The sequence below is a fragment of the Neurospora tetrasperma genome (genome assembly GCF_000213175.1).
Source record: "Neurospora tetrasperma FGSC 2508 unplaced genomic scaffold NEUTE1scaffold_3, whole genome shotgun sequence".
NCBI lineage: Eukaryota > Fungi > Ascomycota > Sordariomycetes > Sordariales > Sordariaceae > Neurospora > Neurospora tetrasperma.
This window is the reverse complement of record NW_009799101.1, coordinates 3054787-3071614: the sequence shown is the minus strand read 5'-3', so window position 1 is coordinate 3071614 and position 16828 is coordinate 3054787. Positions and strand designations below refer to the sequence as shown.

Genomic DNA, 16828 nt, shown 5'->3' with positions numbered 1-16828 from the left:
ATGGCTACCGCTTTCGAAACGCAACCGCTGGTTGCATCAACCTCAGATACCTCCGATCCAGCTCCCGTCAAGCTCGAAACAAGCACGAGTCCGACCGGCGCCCAAGTCACTGTCATTCGCGACGCCAAGGGTAACCTTCTTTACCCTTCCCATGTTCCCCCTGAAACCCAGTCACCGAGTTTCTCCCCAGCCATTCCCCCCACGTCGCAGAACAAAAAGCAAGACCAAGCGAACCCGATAGACAAAGTCTCAGAATCGCCAGGACTGCGAAAAACCCATACCGAACCCATCAAGCGACCCATGAACAAACAATGGCAGACCGAGGCACCGAAACAAACCAATAGACAAGACTCCTTCGCCGTACCGGCTATGAAGCGCGCCGGGACCAACACATCTCGGTGGGATCCCAGGGCACTGCCCGCCTTTGGCGACAACTCGGATTCCAGTAGCGAGTCCTCGTCGGATGAAGAAGAGCATGCCCCTGGCCACAAAAAGCCCCTCTTTCGAAAGAAACAAGCCGACAAAAAACAGCATGAACGACACGGCCACTTTGGTAAATTCAATGTTGGAAATGAAAACTACAGGACGACGGGCAGGGTCTCCAAGCGTGATGGTCGCCTCAACATCTCGGTCAACGACACGAGCAGTACGGGTTATCTAGCAAAGGCCCTGGGAATGGCAGCCAAGAAGGTGATGCCGGCAAGGGGCGAAGATTCCAACAAGAACGCTGAGCAAACCAGAAAGCCTTCGGTCGGGTCGCGACTCTCCACGGCCTCAACTACTGCCGGTCCAGACAAGATTTCCTGCCCAAAGCTAAATATTGTCATTATGGTCATCGGTTCCCGCGGCGATGCGCAACCCTTCTTGAAGATTGGAAAGGTTCTGAAAGAGCAATACGGCCATCGCGTGCGTATCGCTACACACCCCGCCTTTCGCGACTTTGTCGAGAAGGATTCCGGCCTCGAGTTCTTTTCCGTCGGCGGCGATCCAGCAGAGCTCATGAGCTTCATGGTCAAGAATCCCGGTATGATCCCGACTCTGGAATCAGTAAAAGCTGGCGACATCGGAAAGCGACGTGCCGCCATGGCGGGCATGTTTCAAGGTTTCTGGCGAGCTTGCATAAATGCCACCGATGACGAGCGGGATGTTCACAACCTCAAGATGATGGGACGCATGGACCCCTTTGTAGCCGATGCCATCATCGCCAACCCTCCCAGCTTTGCCCATATCCACTGCGCCGAGGCGCTGGGTATTCCCGTCCATTTGATGTTTACCTTCCCATATACCCCCACCCAAGCGTTTCCCCATCCACTCGCCAGCATCAAAAAGTCCAATGTCGACCCCGGCTATACGAACTGGATCTCCTATCCTCTAGTGGAGATGATGGTTTGGCAAGGTCTCGGCGATTTGGTCAATGACTTCCGCGTCAAGACACTCGGTCTCGATCCCGTTTCTACCCTCTGGGCCCCCGGTGCTACCTACCGTCTGCACGTCCCATTCAGCTACCTCTGGAGTCCCGGTATTGTCGCCAAGCCCGAGGACTGGGGCGACGAGATTGACGTATCCGGCTTTGTCTTCCTCGAGCTGGCTTCCACCTTCCAACCTCCCGATGACCTAGTTAAATTCCTCGAAGCAGGCGAGGCCCCTGTTTACATCGGCTTCGGATCCATCGTCGTTGACGACGCAGACAGGTTCACGCAGATGATCTTCGATGCCGTCAAGCTAGCCGGTGTGCGCGCCCTCGTCTCCAAAGGCTGGGGTGGTCTTGGTGGCGACAGTCTCGACGTTCCCGAGAACATCTACATGCTCGACAACACACCGCACGACTGGCTCTTTCCCCGGGTGCGCGCCTGCGTGATTCACGGTGGTGCAGGCACCACTGCTATTGCGCTCAAGTGTGGCAAGCCGACCATGATTGTGCCCTTCTTTGGCGACCAGCATTTCTGGGGTGCCATGGTGAGTAACTCCAAGGCTGGCCCGGAGCCTGTGCCGTACAAGAGTCTGACGGCGGAGAAACTCGCCGACGGAATCAAGTACTGTCTCACCGACGAGGCTGTGAAAGCCGTGGAGGAGATTGCTCATCGGATCAGTGAGGAAGGCGATGGTGCCGAGAATGCTTGCAAGGCGTTCCACAAGGGCTTGATGCTCCATGGTGACCGGTCGATGCGGTGCTCAATTCTGAGAGATAAGGTGGCAGTCTGGCAAGTCAAGGGGAGCCCGACAGGTTTGAAGCTGAGTGCCATGGCTGCGGACCTCGCGGTCGAGAAGAGACTCACCTCGTGGAAGAACTTGAGGCTGCTGCGTCATGTCGAGTGGAATGACTTTGAAGGACCTGGTGAGCCGGTGACGGGCGTGGCTGGCACGGTTGTCTCGACGGTAGGCGATGTGTTTTCGGGAATCGGTGGAGTGCCAATCAGGCTGGGCAAGAAGGCCAAGCAGAGGAAGGTCAAGAAGCAAGAGAAGAGGGAAAGGCGGGAGAAGAAGTTGAAGGCCCGAGAGGCTAGATTGGAGGAGAAGGGGAAGGCCAAGGAGAAGGATAACTCAGCAGTCAATGGCGAGAAGGTGGACAAGCCGTCTGAGCAGCAAAATGGAACCATCCAAAAAGTCGAAACCAAAGATCACGCCGCCGCCGCCGCCGCCGCCGATGATGATAACAAGTCAGACGCCCAATTTTCCGGTCGATCAAGCGACTCCAAACCAGATGACGCCACCGCTGTCGACAACAACTCCAACGAGACCACCCCCGATTCAGGCCAATCCCTCCCCAACATCACCACAACAACCACCAACGCCATCCACAACACGCGTTCCCGCTTCGACTCCCCATCCCCCTCCCCCTCTCCATCCCCCCTCCACGCACCCATCCGCCCTGCAACCGACCACCGCACCGACACCAACCTAACCACCATGACAACCACCACCAACGGCGGTGAATCCACCACCGATCCTGCCGAAGTCGCCGAGGAAATCGTCCACGAAATCGGCCAAGGCGCTATCAAGTCCGCCTCGGCCATCGCCCGCGCCCCCGTCGACCTCTCCATTGCTCTCGCCCAGGGCTTCCACAACGCGCCCCGTCTGTACGGGGACGACACCGTCCGCCGCCCCACGCGCGTGACGGGGATCAAATCCGGTCTGAAAGCCGCAGGCCACGAGTTTGTGTTTGGGATCTACGATGGCTGGACGGGTCTTGTGCGGTTGCCGTATCGTGGGTTCAAAGAAGGTGGTATCAGCAGCAAACCCTCTGGTTCTGCTTCACGACCAGGAACAGGAACAGGCTCACAAGGAGGCAGCACCACCAACGATAATAACGGTGCGGGAGCAACGACGACAAAACCAGCTCCCGCGGGACGGATGGTTGGTCTCGTTAAAGGTGTGGGCATGGGACTAACTGGGTTCGTGCTGAAGGACATTTCGGCGATTATCGGCCCGATCGGGTATACACTCAAGGGAGTAGTCAAACAAGCTCAGAGAGGCCGGGGACCGGCCAAATACATAAGGAAGGCGAGGATCGTGCAGGGAGCAAGAGAATTGGAAGCCGTCAGCCCCGAAGAGAGAAGAAGGAGGATGGAGGAGGTGGTAGAAGGGTGGAAGATTTTGAGGGAGTTGTGGGACGAGTTGCAGGAGGTTGAGAGGGGGGATAAGGGGAGGAAGCAGAAGACGATGAAGAACAGTAATAGTAATAAGCAGGCTATAACGAACGGGAAGGCGACCAATGGAACTCCGGTCGTGGATGGGGTGGTGAGTAATGGTGTGAAGAACGAGAAGGAGAGGAAGGATAATACGACGGAACGAAACCGAGCACGAAAGAGATGGGTGATGGCAAGGGGACTAGGAAGAAGAAGAAGGGTAGCGGTGCAGGGGGAAGCATTTGAGAGCGTGGAGATGGCGAGGAAGGCTTTGGAGGAGTTGAGGGCTTCTTCGTCGTAGTCCCGTTATTAGAAGCGGCGGGAGCTAGATACCTCTGGTAGGTTTTATTGTTTTGAGTATATCAAGTTCTTGGCCGCCTTCGCATCACCGGATGTTCGGAAAGGTGATAGATACCCCCTCAGAGACAAAAAGTTGGAATCGGAGTCGGAGTTTGGCGGGCGCATAAGGACAAGAGCAGCGGGCTTATATATATATATATACCCAACGTACACGATTATTGATGAGCATAGCAAAGTTAATGGTATTATCGTAACTGTATATTCTATTTAGCAAAAGAAGGAAGGAAGGAAGGCTACGATGTCAGCAAGCCAAACAACAATTGAGTCCTCTTGTAGTACTCCTGCGCCGCCTTGACCAGTCTTCCCTTGGCCCCTGGATCCAGACCAGAGTGCTGGAAGACGGTATTGGCAATCGCGTTGAAGTCGCCTTTGCTGCCGTCGAGGAAGATGCCGAGGTAGATGATGTCGAAGAGCCACTGGACAAAGAGGTCGCGGCGTTGTTGGTTGGCTTTTTCGGCTTCTTCTTCTTGTTGTTTTTGGAGCTTCTCGGCCTCTGCTTTGGCGGCCAAGGCTTCTTCTGCCTGTGTCTTCTTGGCCTCCTCATCGGTCTCTTCCTCCTTGTCTTCTTTCCCCCCTTCTTCCCCGCCATTTTCGCCCTCCTCCTTAACCTCCTCCTCGTCCCCCTCTTTACTAGTCTCCTTCTCACCACTTTCCCGCTCTTGCCGCTCTGCTTCCTCTAGAACCCCCCTGGCAGCCTCCAACCAAACCTTACACACCTCCCCCCTCACTTCCTTCTTCAGCTCCCTCCCCGCCGCCGGGCTCCACAGGTCCGCTCCCGCCTCCGCCATCGCCGCCGACAGGCTGCGCAGGAACCGGAACATGCCCGGCGAGGGAGAGGTCGGCAGTTCGGGGCTTCCCTCCCACAACCCTCTCCCGACCACCGTCTTCCGAGCCAAAGCGACCGTCACGAACTCATCGACGGGGCTGACCAAAACCGCGCGGGCAAGGGAGGTATGTAACGAAGGAATGGTGGGCAGGCCAAAGGCTTTGATACTGCTGTCCTCCGCCGCCGCCGCCACTGCGCCCGTCGGAATCTGAGGTTGATCAGGTAAACGACTACGAATATCCCGCAGCAGACGAAGGAGGTACATGGCTATCTGCCCATTATTCGGACCGTCCCTCTGCTGGGTCCACAGGTCCGTCAAGTGCTCATCCAGCGCGGCAAACGCTTTCACGAGGGACTCGCTAAGGTGGGTCGTTAGTCTTTCCGGGTCTTCACGAGACAAAAGTTGGTGGCGCTGCTCGATCGTCTCTTCGTCTTCGACCATCATCATGTCGCCTTCTTCTTCTTCTTCGTCCTCGAGGTCGTTCTCCCACCGCTGGCGACGCAACTGCTCGACTACGGACCCGACGTCGTCGATCACGTGGAACCAGGACTTGTAAGAGGCTACGGCTTTGGAGACGGCGTCGTTACGCCCGTAGAGGCGGGAGATCACTTCGGAGGCGAATTGCTGGGCGGCACCACCGCCGCCGCCGCCGCTGCCAGAGGGACCACCAGAGGGGATGGTGAGGTCGATACCTGAAAAGGCGGACGGGTCCCAAAGAGAGAGGTGCGCGTCCGTGGTGCCCTCGCGCCAGGCGGCCAGAGCGGCCGAGGCTTCGGAGCCGACGAGACGGAGCTTGTGGACTTTGGTGTCGATCACGAAGAGCAGGTGGTTGTTGATGGTGGTGCGGATTTGGCTGAACATGGAGGTGCTGATGGGGATGCCGTCAGGCGAGCTGTCGTTGTCGTCTTTGGAGGCGAAATCGTACCGGACGCGCGAGCTCTCGGCGATCCAGAGGCGGAGGACGGAGGTGCGCAGGTCGACGATGGCTTTGAATTCGCTCATGGACTTGACGGTCTTGTCGAGGTCATCAATAAAAACGTCGCGGTGCACGGGGGCCCATTCGGACAGCAGGCCATTGACGCTTTCGGCCTGCAGATCGTCGTGCCGGATGAAGGGCGTGTAATACCGGATTTCGTCGCCGCACCAGCACGAGTAAATATCCAGCCGGAGACCCTCGATGGCGCGGAGGGCGTCATCTGCCAGGAGCGCCTTCTTCTTAAGTCCGTTAAGCGCGTCCGCGAGCTTGTTGGGTGTGAGGGCTTGCACGTCTTGCAATGTTTTGGCGTAGAGGTTGAGCCGTCTGAGGATGTCCTTGGGTGTTCGAACTGCCGCTGACTGCTGTCCCTCCCAGTTGTTGTTGTTGTTGATGGACAGCGACAGTGCACTCCCCCTGACGTCGAGAAAGTGGCGAAGAGTGTCCCGAGCTCCAGAGCTGGTATGCAGACTATACGCGCTCAACGCCTTGAGGAGATCGCTGCGCGGCGTGAGTTTCTCGTTGACGCTCACCAGCACGCTGTCGATACACCGGAGGAGTCTATCGCGAAGGACAGTCAACGATCTATCAGCCGACTTGACCGCCGTCCTCGACGCTTCGGTATGAATGCCCTCCCGCTCAAAAGTCTTAACCAGCAGTCTTCCAAGCACGCACACCTTCGCCGCAACAAGCAGTTTATCCCCTTTGGACATTACTGCCTCCTTTTCTTCCACTTTCCCTCCTCTCATCTTCCTAGTATCCCTCCCCGCGGCCTTCTCCTCCCGTCTCAACAACTTCTGGACAGCCAACACACACCCCTCCAGAATCTTGACCCTCGCCGCCTCCCTTCTGCTCGTGTTGTGCATATCCTCGCTCTCATCCCACTTCTTGAGTCCATCCATCTTCTCCTTCACCACCTGCCTGCCGCACCTTCCACCCATGCGCCCCAATGTCGCCTGCACGGATTCCATGTCGCCCCGCATCTGCACGATAGTGTCGGCAGTGCCCAGCAGCTCGCGGTAGGAGCCGCCGACCTGGGTGCGCAGGCGCGACTGCTTGTCGTCGATCTCGGCATGGAGGGCCTTGTGGATGGCGCGGATGTGGGGGAGGGGGTAGTTGGAAGAGAAGATTTGGGCGGAGGAGAGAAGGGTGGAGAGGTCGGGGATTGGGTGGTTCGCCATTGTGGTGATGGTTGTTTGCTGTTGTACCGTCGCAATGTTGTAGTCGGTTTACTGGGAGAGGGGGTGGAATTGCGCGTCTTAGTTATCAGGATTGGCGAATGCGCGGGCGGTCAAAGCTGATCGTTCGAACTTTCGAATGGGTGATGACGGGAACAGATGGTTCGAGCTTGCGAATGAAGAGGAAGGAGAACTATGTTATAAGCGCCATTAGAGAAAGATATTAAGTATTAGATGGATACGTGGTCGTGGCAGCTTATGGTATGGTTGCCCAAGTCTGTAGATGTTTGATCTGTTCGCCTGTGGTGCTTTGGAAGATCTGAAGCTATCCCCAGACGGAGGTTGTCAAGGTGGTCGAGCTGTCACAGGTCGTGGCCGTCGAGTTCCACAGCGGTTACGTTTCAGCGGGGTACGGATATCAGGGGTACATGAACCCTAACCCTTGATCCGTCATGGATTCAATGATGGGATTCCGATGTAGATAGCAACAGTAGCCAAGGCAATACAACCACTCGTTTGTGAATGGACTGGAAATATTCTTACATATTAATCTTGTACGCTTGCAACAAAACACACACTTCCAGTCCTAAGCTGAGGGGGTATCATATAACAAAATGTGTGAACAGATATGTAACCGCCAAAACCCATCATCGAGCGCTAAATCATTTTTGCTGTGCAGTAGAGCGCCGCCAAACACCAGCTCCAAAACATGCCAAACCCCAGAAATCAGCAGACCCATTGTCACTCACGGGACCCGCCACTTCTAAGGGCTGCCCACCAGGATAGAATCCTCATCCATCTCATCCCCAGTACCCATTACCCTATCCTCCGCAAAACTCAAAGTCTCAACTGCGTCGACAAACGTCCTCAATGACGCCGCACTCCTCTCCAATACCTGCCTCCCCATCTTCTCCGCAGCCGTCATAGCTGCTCCTCCTCCTCCCCTCCCACCCGCCTTCTTGATCTTCTTCTCCCGTTCCTCAATCCCCTTCTCCACCGCCCACTTTAGTTCATCAGAATAATCAACACTCCCGGACTGAAATAGACACCACGCCATGCTCTCCAGCACCAGGCTAAACTTGGCATTATCCTCCACGGTGACCGTCTTGGCCGGAAACGGCAGAAAACACTCTCTAAGTATCGTCTGGCTGATGGCGTGGTCGGCTTCGGCTTCCGGGTCGGCGTTTTCAGGCTGCGGAGCGTTGCGGGGTGTGAACGACTGAGCCACATAGCGCAGGAGGGAGACGTAGATGAAGCGTGGGAGGGCGAAGTCGATGTGATCGAGGGAGAGAAAGAGCTCGAAACTGGCGAGGGGCAGGGATTTGAGGCGCAATGTAAAGAGATCGTAGAGCTCATGGGTCTTGCACAGAACGTCGTGTGGGAGATAGTAGGCGCAGCCCGAGATGAGGCGGAAGAGACGCAATCGGAGAGGTATCGAGTCCGCTAGGCCGTCGGTTACGCGCAGGGGGTTGGGCGTCGATGCGGGGGAGACGTCAAAGGCCTTGCCGGGTTTGGAGAAAGGGGTAGATTTTGGTCGGCCTTTCGTTCGTCGGCCTGTTCGGCCGGATGGATGGTGAGGGGTGTGGAATGCGTTTGCTTTGTTATCGTCGTCGTCGGTGACCGGGTCGTCCCAGTCTTCGAGGTAATCGCCGAACTGGTCGTTTTCCAAGTCGACGGCGGTCATTTGCGAGTGTTTCCGCTTGTTGCTTTTGTCTGTGTGGAGGACTGTCTCCTTGTTGAACACCTCTCTGTAGTAGGTATTGTCCGCGGAGTTTTCGTCATCGGCAAACGCTAACAATGCGCGAATAACTTCATGGAGTACCCTCTTCCTATCCCGTCGTAGGTCATCCACGTATTGGACAAACAGACTTTGCTTCAGCAAAGGGTACTGGCACTGAGCATGGGACTCGCTGTCGCTGCTATTGTTGATTTCTGTTTGGAAGTTGGCCTGATCCTGCGCAAGCCGCTCATCCCAGTCCTTCTCAAGGCACTCAATCATGAAATCCAGCCATGCCTTCCAGTGTACCCAACGATGCGCATGTGTAGTGCTGCATCGGAACGCCCAGCCCAAGACGGACCAGAAATCCGATGATCTTCTCCATATACTGTGGTCATTTCCAGACCACTTGCTCTCAATGTTATCCGCCTCGCTAAAACTGCCGATACTGCCGCCGCCGTCACTTTCGCCAGGGCTGTTGAATTCTCGCGAGTTTCTGCGGGCCCATCTGCCACTGCTTTGCCCTTGTCTAAACGAAAATGCGGAGCGGAAGTCGGCATTTATGGGTCCAACCTTGTTGAGGAGGGTACGGAGGTATTCGCGCGATTCGGCAGCGATGTCGAGGTTGGTCTGCTCGGGGGCCCGGGATGTGTATGCAGGGTGGATGGTCAGGGTGCCGAGCAGAGCAATCTGGGCAGGAGGAGGTACTCGGACGGGTTTGTCTGTTTGCTGCCTTTCACCGGCATCGCTGAGAAGACTTCCGAGTAGTTCGATTGCGGGGAGGTACATTTGCTCTTCGAGATGGATCTGGCAGGACTGTTTCAGGACATGGGGAATCTCTTTGCACTTGTAGTACCCGGGCTTTTGGTCATTTTCGTGGTCGGGACTTGTGATGTTGGTGGTATCGGCAGCGATGGGGGAGTTGGCGGCTGTGTGGAAAGAGGCCGGCGTCGATGTGCCGTCGAGATCTGTGAGCGGCGATGAGGCCGCCATGGCGTGAGGATTGGGCCCCGAAGCTCTGTTACCCTCTCTGTAACCAAAAATGATAGGTGGCAATGGTACAGAGTTTGGTGGTGTGAAATTCGGGGAAAGGTGTGGAACAAAAAGAAAGCAAAAGTTGGAAAAGAGTGGGAAAAGAGAGACGCGCTTGATTTGGTCCGATGCAAACGAGCGCGACGACAGCGGGGCTCCCAGATTCACACCAAATGCGCAGTCACGGGATGAAGCACAGCGGGTGGCCTGGTATCTTGGTACGTACATACTACTACCTGTAGCCGAATTGAGTTAGCGCCAGAGCTTGCTCCCATCAGTGGGTCTTGGCTGTCAGAGCTCTATTGTCTTGTCTTCACCTTCACCTTCACCTTGTCCTCATTCTCTGTTCCTTTTCCTTTCACTCTGACAGGGAATAAACGAATTCATATTCTTTTCAGATGGCTTTGTAAACTGAAGACTCATTGAAGTGAAATATCTAACTCTTTTGAGCATTCTATAGTGGTGATGATCCTCTACTCTTTTCTCTACAACTGCTTCCAGGCCTGGTTTTGAACAATGTTGTCAACCTCGCGATCTCTCTCTCTATTGTTCTTGAACAAAATAGGTACACTATGCACATGTTTGGGTCAAAATGAAAGCGACTAGGACGCTATCAGATAACGGGAAAACGAATTCAGTCGTCGGCAGGAGGTCTCTGTGCCCCCTCAGAGGTATCTGTGTCCCCTCTTTTTTTTTTTTATCATGCGCCATAACTCATAGACTCATAGAAGGGCTGGATGACTGGAACATCCAGAGCCCCTTTCGCCTTTTGTTCCAATGCATGACTTCTCAAGTGACAAAGAAAGCATCTAAATCACCCCTTCTTGTTGCCCAAACTCGCCGTCGGATCCCACGCCTTGGGCTGCCACTCCCCACTGGGATTACTGGCCTGAGCCTGCTTCCATGGATCGATACCCTTTTTCTTGTGCTGCTTCTGCTGCTTCATCATCTGATCCCAGGTATGTTCCCTTGCTCCGCTCGTTTGGTCTGCTGGCGTCGCATGTGCTGTGGCGGAGCTTGTGTTGGTAGGAGTAGTCGTCGTGGCCGTCTGCGTGACCGTCGCCCTGGGCTTCTCCTGCTCTTCCTTTGCAGCCTGCTTCGCCTCTTCGCTCCCAAAAACGGCCTGGTTGCTGACACCGCTGGTCTCAACACCGCTCACAACCCCTCCACTTGTCCCCTCTGTGTAGGGGCTGCTCTTCTTCATACCCTCTCCCACCAGAGGCGGAAGCGGCTGCCCATATTCCTCGCCTGGCTTTCCAATGGTCCTGGTTGAAGGTTCTCCTGGCGAATCCGGAATGTACTTGGCCTTGGCCTCCCATTTCTCGTCCGCCATCTTGGCCAGCACTTTGATCCTCTGCTGCCGAGCCACTTCGGCCTCCTGCTCCTCTATCGTTGGTGGGTCCTCCCGCGTATATCGAAGCCATTGGTGCCAGGAGGGGGGAACGGCGACGTCACTGAAGTGTGTGCTGCGACCGCCTGGGTACTGAACTATTCGGCGCCAGCGGATGGTGGAGCGAGTGGGGCGGAACTGATAGTAGGCATTGCCGGCTAGGTCGAGGCCTGTCTAGGGTTAGTCATGGTGAAGGGGAAGAAGGGGGGACAGAAGTGAGAAGAAAGCAAGAAAAAAGAAAGAAAGAAAGGGGTTGAGTGACCAAGAGACGACAAGAGATGTCTTGTGAGGATGGTGATGAGAAAGGAGATACCAGGAGTTGAGAAAAAAAAAGGTAAATGATAGAAAAATGAAGGACTTCTTGGCCGGAGGATCCCCCAAGGATGAAAGCGCCTATGTCATCGATCTACGGCGTGACCGAGACAAGCAGGGCCAGGGGAAAGGGGGGGGGGGAGGGGGGAGGGGGATGCTCATGTGTTTATGTTGGTTCCCAGTTCTTACCGACAAGAAGCTTATTACGCCATGGAAACTTGATGGCTTTCCACTTGTACCATGCCCGCTTCAAGGGGGAAATGGTCCCGAGGTTGAGCGACATGAGATTGCCGGACGTCGATCTGTAGATGCGCCCTGTAGTATCGGGTGATGTGCAAGGGGTGAGACGAGAGTGAGAGAGAGAGAGAGTGAGAGTGAGAGCCAGGAGCTAGTGCCCGTACCATAGAGAGGGGGTGGGTGAATGGAAGAGTCGGGTTGGTCGCTGCGGACCGTTGAGCGGGTGTATCAGATCATGAGGAGAATCTTGGTCTTGGTATGGAAGAAGTGACGTCGGCCCCGCGGAGTGCCTGTGACCAGTCCAGTCCAGTAGTCCAGTGTGTGTGCCGCCCGCGCCAGTGATGGATGAGTGGAAAGCGACGGCGGCGACGCTAAAAGTTGCGGGATGGACCCGTCTGTCACCACCACCCGCTGGCCGCTGCTGCACGACAGCCCGGGATTAGACCGAGCCACAGACTGCCGACATGGGAAGACGCATGGCATCAAGCCACGTGTAAATCTGCGCAGCAGCGCAACACAAGCTGGCTGCCCTGTGGCTGGTGTGCAGGAGCAGGTTACCTACCGTTCATGTGTGATTGCGTAGGCGAGCGGGGTCCCCCGGGGCCAGCTTACAATCACACATTCACACAGCGCCCGGCAGAGTGGGATAGTGGGTATCGCAATTAGGGCGGCGCTGGCGTCCCCTGTAGCTCCCTGTCAAAAACCTGCGGACAATAGTGGACTGCTAATTTACAGCCAGCTTACGGATCGTCCGAGTCTTGGGTCGCAGTAGGTGATTCATTGACGGCCAGGGACTGGAGAGAACGACTCTTTTTTTTTTTGTGCCCGTGCCATGGTGACTATCGAACAACGCACTGGACCGGACCTGCCAGCGCGAACCATCCATTCAGCAGAAGAAACGACACAAATCTCCAAGGTCCGTCAAGAGAGAGGATCCCAATCAATCTCGGGTCAGATTGGTCGCAATTTCGAGAACCCGGCCGACGCCTGTGTAAACACATAATACGAGCTTCTGCCAATTTCTCTGCCCCTCTTTGCATCCTTTTTTTCCCCCTCCCCTTCGACGACGACCACCCGTCTCTGACTACTCGAAACCCTTTTTTTTTCGCCTCTGAGGAAATAACAAGATACATAGTATCCGCAGCGAGGAATAGGCGGGAATTGCGCACCCAGATTATTCTATTCGCCCCAATTCCACGAGATTGCCCGTTCTGGAAGCTCATCTGGACCACATCCCTGTTGGTGATCCAAGATCCGGTTAGAGACACACTGCGCTCTTGCTCTCCCATCCCCTGGCCAACCTTGGATCCCGTCCCTGTTCCCAGCTTTGGGCCTGACATGACCCTGGAACCTGGTCCCCCTTCCGGCCGCCAAAGTGACCCGACAACTCCAAGGCCCCATCTCCCAACTGGATTCCAGTCCTTATCCCAAACACTTCACGCCTCCCCTTGGGACACCGGTGAATAGTCTTGACCCTTTCCCCGACGTCTTCTGGTGCAACTGGAACACGCGCCTCAAGCAGAGATACACCATGGCTTCCGTCACCTCGCTGGACAAGGACCTGCGCAAGCTGCGCGCCGAAAAGTACACGCCCCAGGCCGCCGGCGAGGCAAAGTCCTGGATCGAGTCCGTCATCGGCGAGAAGCTGCCCCAGCCCGACTTGCTCGATGCCCTCAAGGATGGCGTCGCTCTGTGCAAGTGAGTTCTTAACCTTCTGTCTTCCTAACCTGCCTGTCCTTATCAAACAGACTAACCCCTAGGCCTGTTCAGGCTCGTCAACAAGGTGCTGCCACCACCCGGCGTCAAGTTCAAGCAGTCGGCCATGCCCTTCGTCCAGATGGAAAACATCTCCATCTTCCTGCGATCGTGCAAGGCCCCCCCGCTGAACCTGCTCGAGCACGACGTTTTCCTGACTGTCGATCTCTACGAGCGCAAAGACCCCGCACAGGTACTTCAGTGTATCGGTGCCTTTAGCCGGGCTGCCAACGCCGCCAACCCCGAGGCAATCCCGGCTGTCATCGGTCCCAAAGTCAATGCTCACAACACCACCAAGGTGATCAGTCCCCAGCCCACCGGTGGCGGCCCCTTGAAGAGCCCAGGTCTTCCTGCGCGCAACACCTCGACCGCCAGCAATGCCACCGTTTCATCCTTCAGCTCATCCTTTGGGTCGTCTCTCCAACCCACGGCATCGCCCTTGGTTGCGCAGAAGACGGGAGGTTCGGTATCGAGCAGCAGATGGGGCGCCAAGTCTCCAACCCTCAGTGCCACCACCCCCTCTGTCTCGGGGAGCGTCAGCAGCTGGAGCAACAAGAACCACGAGGGCACCACGTCCCCGGCCTGGAACATTGCCCAGTATGGGTACATGGGCGGTGCGAGTCAAGGCACCATGGGCGTTTCTTTCGGCGGTCGTCGGCAGATCACTACTGCTGCCCCGCACGTGCCTAGCGCACAAGAAAAGGAGCGAAAGCGCAAGGAGGCCGAGGCCGAGGCGGAACGCAAGCGCGTGGAGGAGGAACAGCGGAAGAAGGCTGAGATGGAGGCTGCGGAGGAGCGCGCTCGTCAGCAAGAGGAACGTAGGTGGGAGGAGGAGACCCGCAAGGCCCACGAGGAGGAGCGCAAGCGGCTCGAGGAGGAAAAACGGCGTTGGCAAGAGGAGGAACGTCAGTGGAAGCTCGACCAGGAGAGGCGACGCAAGGAGGAAGAGGAGGCCGAGCGACGACTGCAAGCCGAGCTGAAACAGGAGGAGGAGAAGAAGCGCGCCGCCGAAAAGCAGGTACAGCACCAGGCCCAGACTCATACCCGTGAGAGGAGTGATCCCCGACTGCGCGGTCAGCTACTCAGCCATTACCAGGCCGAAGAGTCCCGAGACAAGGAGCGGATAAGAGAGCTCGAGCGGGAACTTGAGAAGGCCCGGAGGCGAGAGGCCGAGTACGAGCGCGAGCGCCAGGAACGCTCCCGTCGCCTCGGCGTCAGCAGCGGCGACGACTCGGACGAGAAGCAGCGCTCGCACAGCCGCCCTGCTCGGCCCATCAGCAGGCAGGATTCGTGGAAGCCGCGCGACGAGCGGCGGTTTTCTAGCAGACCCCCGTCGCCTCTGGTGCAGGACATCCTAGACGGCTACCTCGACAGCCCCATCCGCTCCCCACGCGCAAGCCTCTCTCCGCGCCCGCTACCCGACCCCACCTCGCCGTCCAGGCCGCTCCCAATCCCAGCGAACCCCATGCTCTCGCCGCCTCAGAAGCTTACTGCTCAGCGAACTGGTGGCAAGGAGAACAACGGTCTAGGCCCCGCCCTCCCCATCCGCCCCAACCATACCGGCAGCAACCGCCCCCTGCCAAGCCGCGGGCAACAAGCCGTCACTCCATCTCAACCTCAACCTCACGGTAACAACAACAAATCCCCCTTCAGCAAGCCCCGCTCTCCTTACTCGCCCACCCAAAAGACCGGCGGAGGAGGAGGAGGAGGTTTCGCTGCTCTCTCCCTCCTCGAGCGGGAGATGGAGCTCGAGCGCCAGCGTCAGCGCGAGTGGGAGGAGGCGCAGCAGGAGACGGCCAAGGCGGTCCGTTCGGATGACGGAGTCAACGGAATCGGCGGAGGTATCGGTGGACGGTGGGATGTCGGCCAGTGGGCTGGGTTTACCGGTGGTGATTCGCAGAATCGGGGGAGCCAGGGGATTGGAGCGGGAAAGAGGCCGGTTGTGGGACCGAGGCCTTTGCCTAACTTGCCGCACTAGACTTGGGTGAGGGCGGAGGACAATGGCGGCGCATGGAAGAAAATGAAGAGAGAGAGAGGGCGAGTGGAAGAAAGTATACCCAAATAGTTTCCTCGTTTGTAACTGCTTTATGGTTTGGCAGGTTGGCAGGTTGGCAGGTTGGGGCAGTCTGAAAGTATTGCAGTCGTCATTGCAACAATTTGCGGTCAGAAAAGTAAAGGGGATTGGTAGTCTTGTTTTTTATTTCCCTCTTTGTTTTTTTCTATTTTTTATTATTACTGTTCTTTTTATATTTCCAGGGAAACAAAAGGGAACGATGGTTTTTGAGGGTTCGATCGTCGTTCATAAGCAGCTGCTGGCTCCAATCCGCATCCGCGTTGAGGTAATAAGGTTAGGTTAGGTTAGGTTAGGTTTTAGACCAGGCGATAGGAAATGTTTTACCAAAACGTGTGTTATGTTACCTACCTGTTGTGTGTAAGTGAGTGTCTTCTGTTATGGGGGTGAGGTTAACACCCGTTGAGAAAACAGCATCGAGGCTGTATAATCTCATTCTCATCTATACCGACGTAGTTTGCTTCATCGACCGAATATCTAGCCATCCGTGGTGACATCGAGATATATCATCTCCCATACCGATAAACCCAACTACCGATTACACCAGATAAGATCATGTCGTGTGGAATCAACGCATGGCAAACAAGAACTTTCAGTAACTGGTTACGGTCTACATCATATGCTCCAAAGGAGAAAATAGTCTCTTACGAAACCAAGCCAGTCACTCCTAATACATGACACTAGACGCCCAATACCAGAAAGGGTGATGTGATACAGATATAGATACAACATATGCTACATACACTACACAACTCCTCCCACTCCCAGCATGTCAAATCCAAAATAACCACCCCAGGCCCAAGATGCCAAGATGCTAATTCTCACACTGCTGCGACTGCTGCTGCTGCCCCCAAGATACAAGTACTCCCCAGATACAACTCCTATATAGTTATCGACCATAATCATTCATACATTTACTCCCCTTCTCCTTCTCTTCTCTCTCTCCCTCACTCACCAAGGTATGCAATGCCCTACTCGAGGCTACGCTAACCGTTACTCAAGGAATATAAACCCCTCGCCCGAACAAACTCTCTTTCACCGGTTTCCAGCTTGGAGTCGTCGCCGTCGTTGTCTTCTTCTTCTTTTCATCATCCGTTGTCGTCGCCGTAGTAATCGTAGCACCACCACCAACACTCGCAGTCCATACAGCCTCCGACACCGACATGGGCTCCTTTTGCTCTTTGGAGAACGCGCTCGAGGGCAACTTTTTCTTTGGAGCGGTGTAGGGGAGGATGGGGGTGGTGCGGGGACGGCCGACGGGTTTTGGTGTGGTTGGTGTGGATGTGGGATTAGACTTTTTGTTTGTGGGCATGAGAGTAGGAGTGGGGCTTTTGGGGGCGGCGGTAGGTT

General features: G+C 55.9%; 5 protein-coding genes across 5 annotated transcripts; 2 read left to right on the top strand and 3 right to left on the bottom strand.

Annotated features, from left to right (window-relative positions):
* On the top strand, nt 1-4000 carry NEUTE1DRAFT_146465 (uncharacterized protein; the record flags this gene model as incomplete). Its single annotated transcript, XM_009852754.1, has 1 exon — nt 1-4000. One exon carries the CDS (start codon nt 1-3, stop codon nt 3925-3927), a length of 3927 nt encoding a protein of 1308 aa, XP_009851056.1.
* Nucleotides 4001-4067: 67 nt separating this feature from the next.
* Nucleotides 4068-6967, bottom strand: NEUTE1DRAFT_63397 (uncharacterized protein; the record flags this gene model as incomplete). Its single annotated transcript, XM_009852753.1, has 1 exon — nt 4068-6967. One exon carries the CDS (start codon nt 6965-6967, stop codon nt 4220-4222), a length of 2748 nt encoding a protein of 915 aa, XP_009851055.1.
* Nucleotides 6968-7727: 760 nt separating this feature from the next.
* Nucleotides 7728-9674, bottom strand: NEUTE1DRAFT_41799 (uncharacterized protein; the record flags this gene model as incomplete). Its single annotated transcript, XM_009851969.1, has 1 exon — nt 7728-9674. One exon carries the CDS (start codon nt 9672-9674, stop codon nt 7728-7730), a length of 1947 nt encoding a protein of 648 aa, XP_009850271.1.
* Nucleotides 9675-10412: 738 nt separating this feature from the next.
* Nucleotides 10413-12538, bottom strand: NEUTE1DRAFT_122308 (uncharacterized protein; the record flags this gene model as incomplete). Its single annotated transcript, XM_009852752.1, has 4 exons — nt 10413-11273; nt 11605-11717; nt 12117-12210; nt 12532-12538. The coding sequence occupies 4 exons, from the start codon at nt 12536-12538 to the stop codon at nt 10528-10530; spliced, it is 960 nt and encodes a 319-aa protein (XP_009851054.1).
* Nucleotides 12539-13183: 645 nt separating this feature from the next.
* Nucleotides 13184-15806, top strand: NEUTE1DRAFT_146462 (uncharacterized protein; the record flags this gene model as incomplete). The annotated part of the gene is made up of 2 exons (XM_009852751.1): nt 13184-13350; nt 13423-15806. 2 exons carry the CDS (start codon nt 13184-13186, stop codon nt 15383-15385), a joined length of 2130 nt encoding a protein of 709 aa, XP_009851053.1.
* Between the last annotated feature and the right edge of the window lie 1022 nt (nt 15807-16828).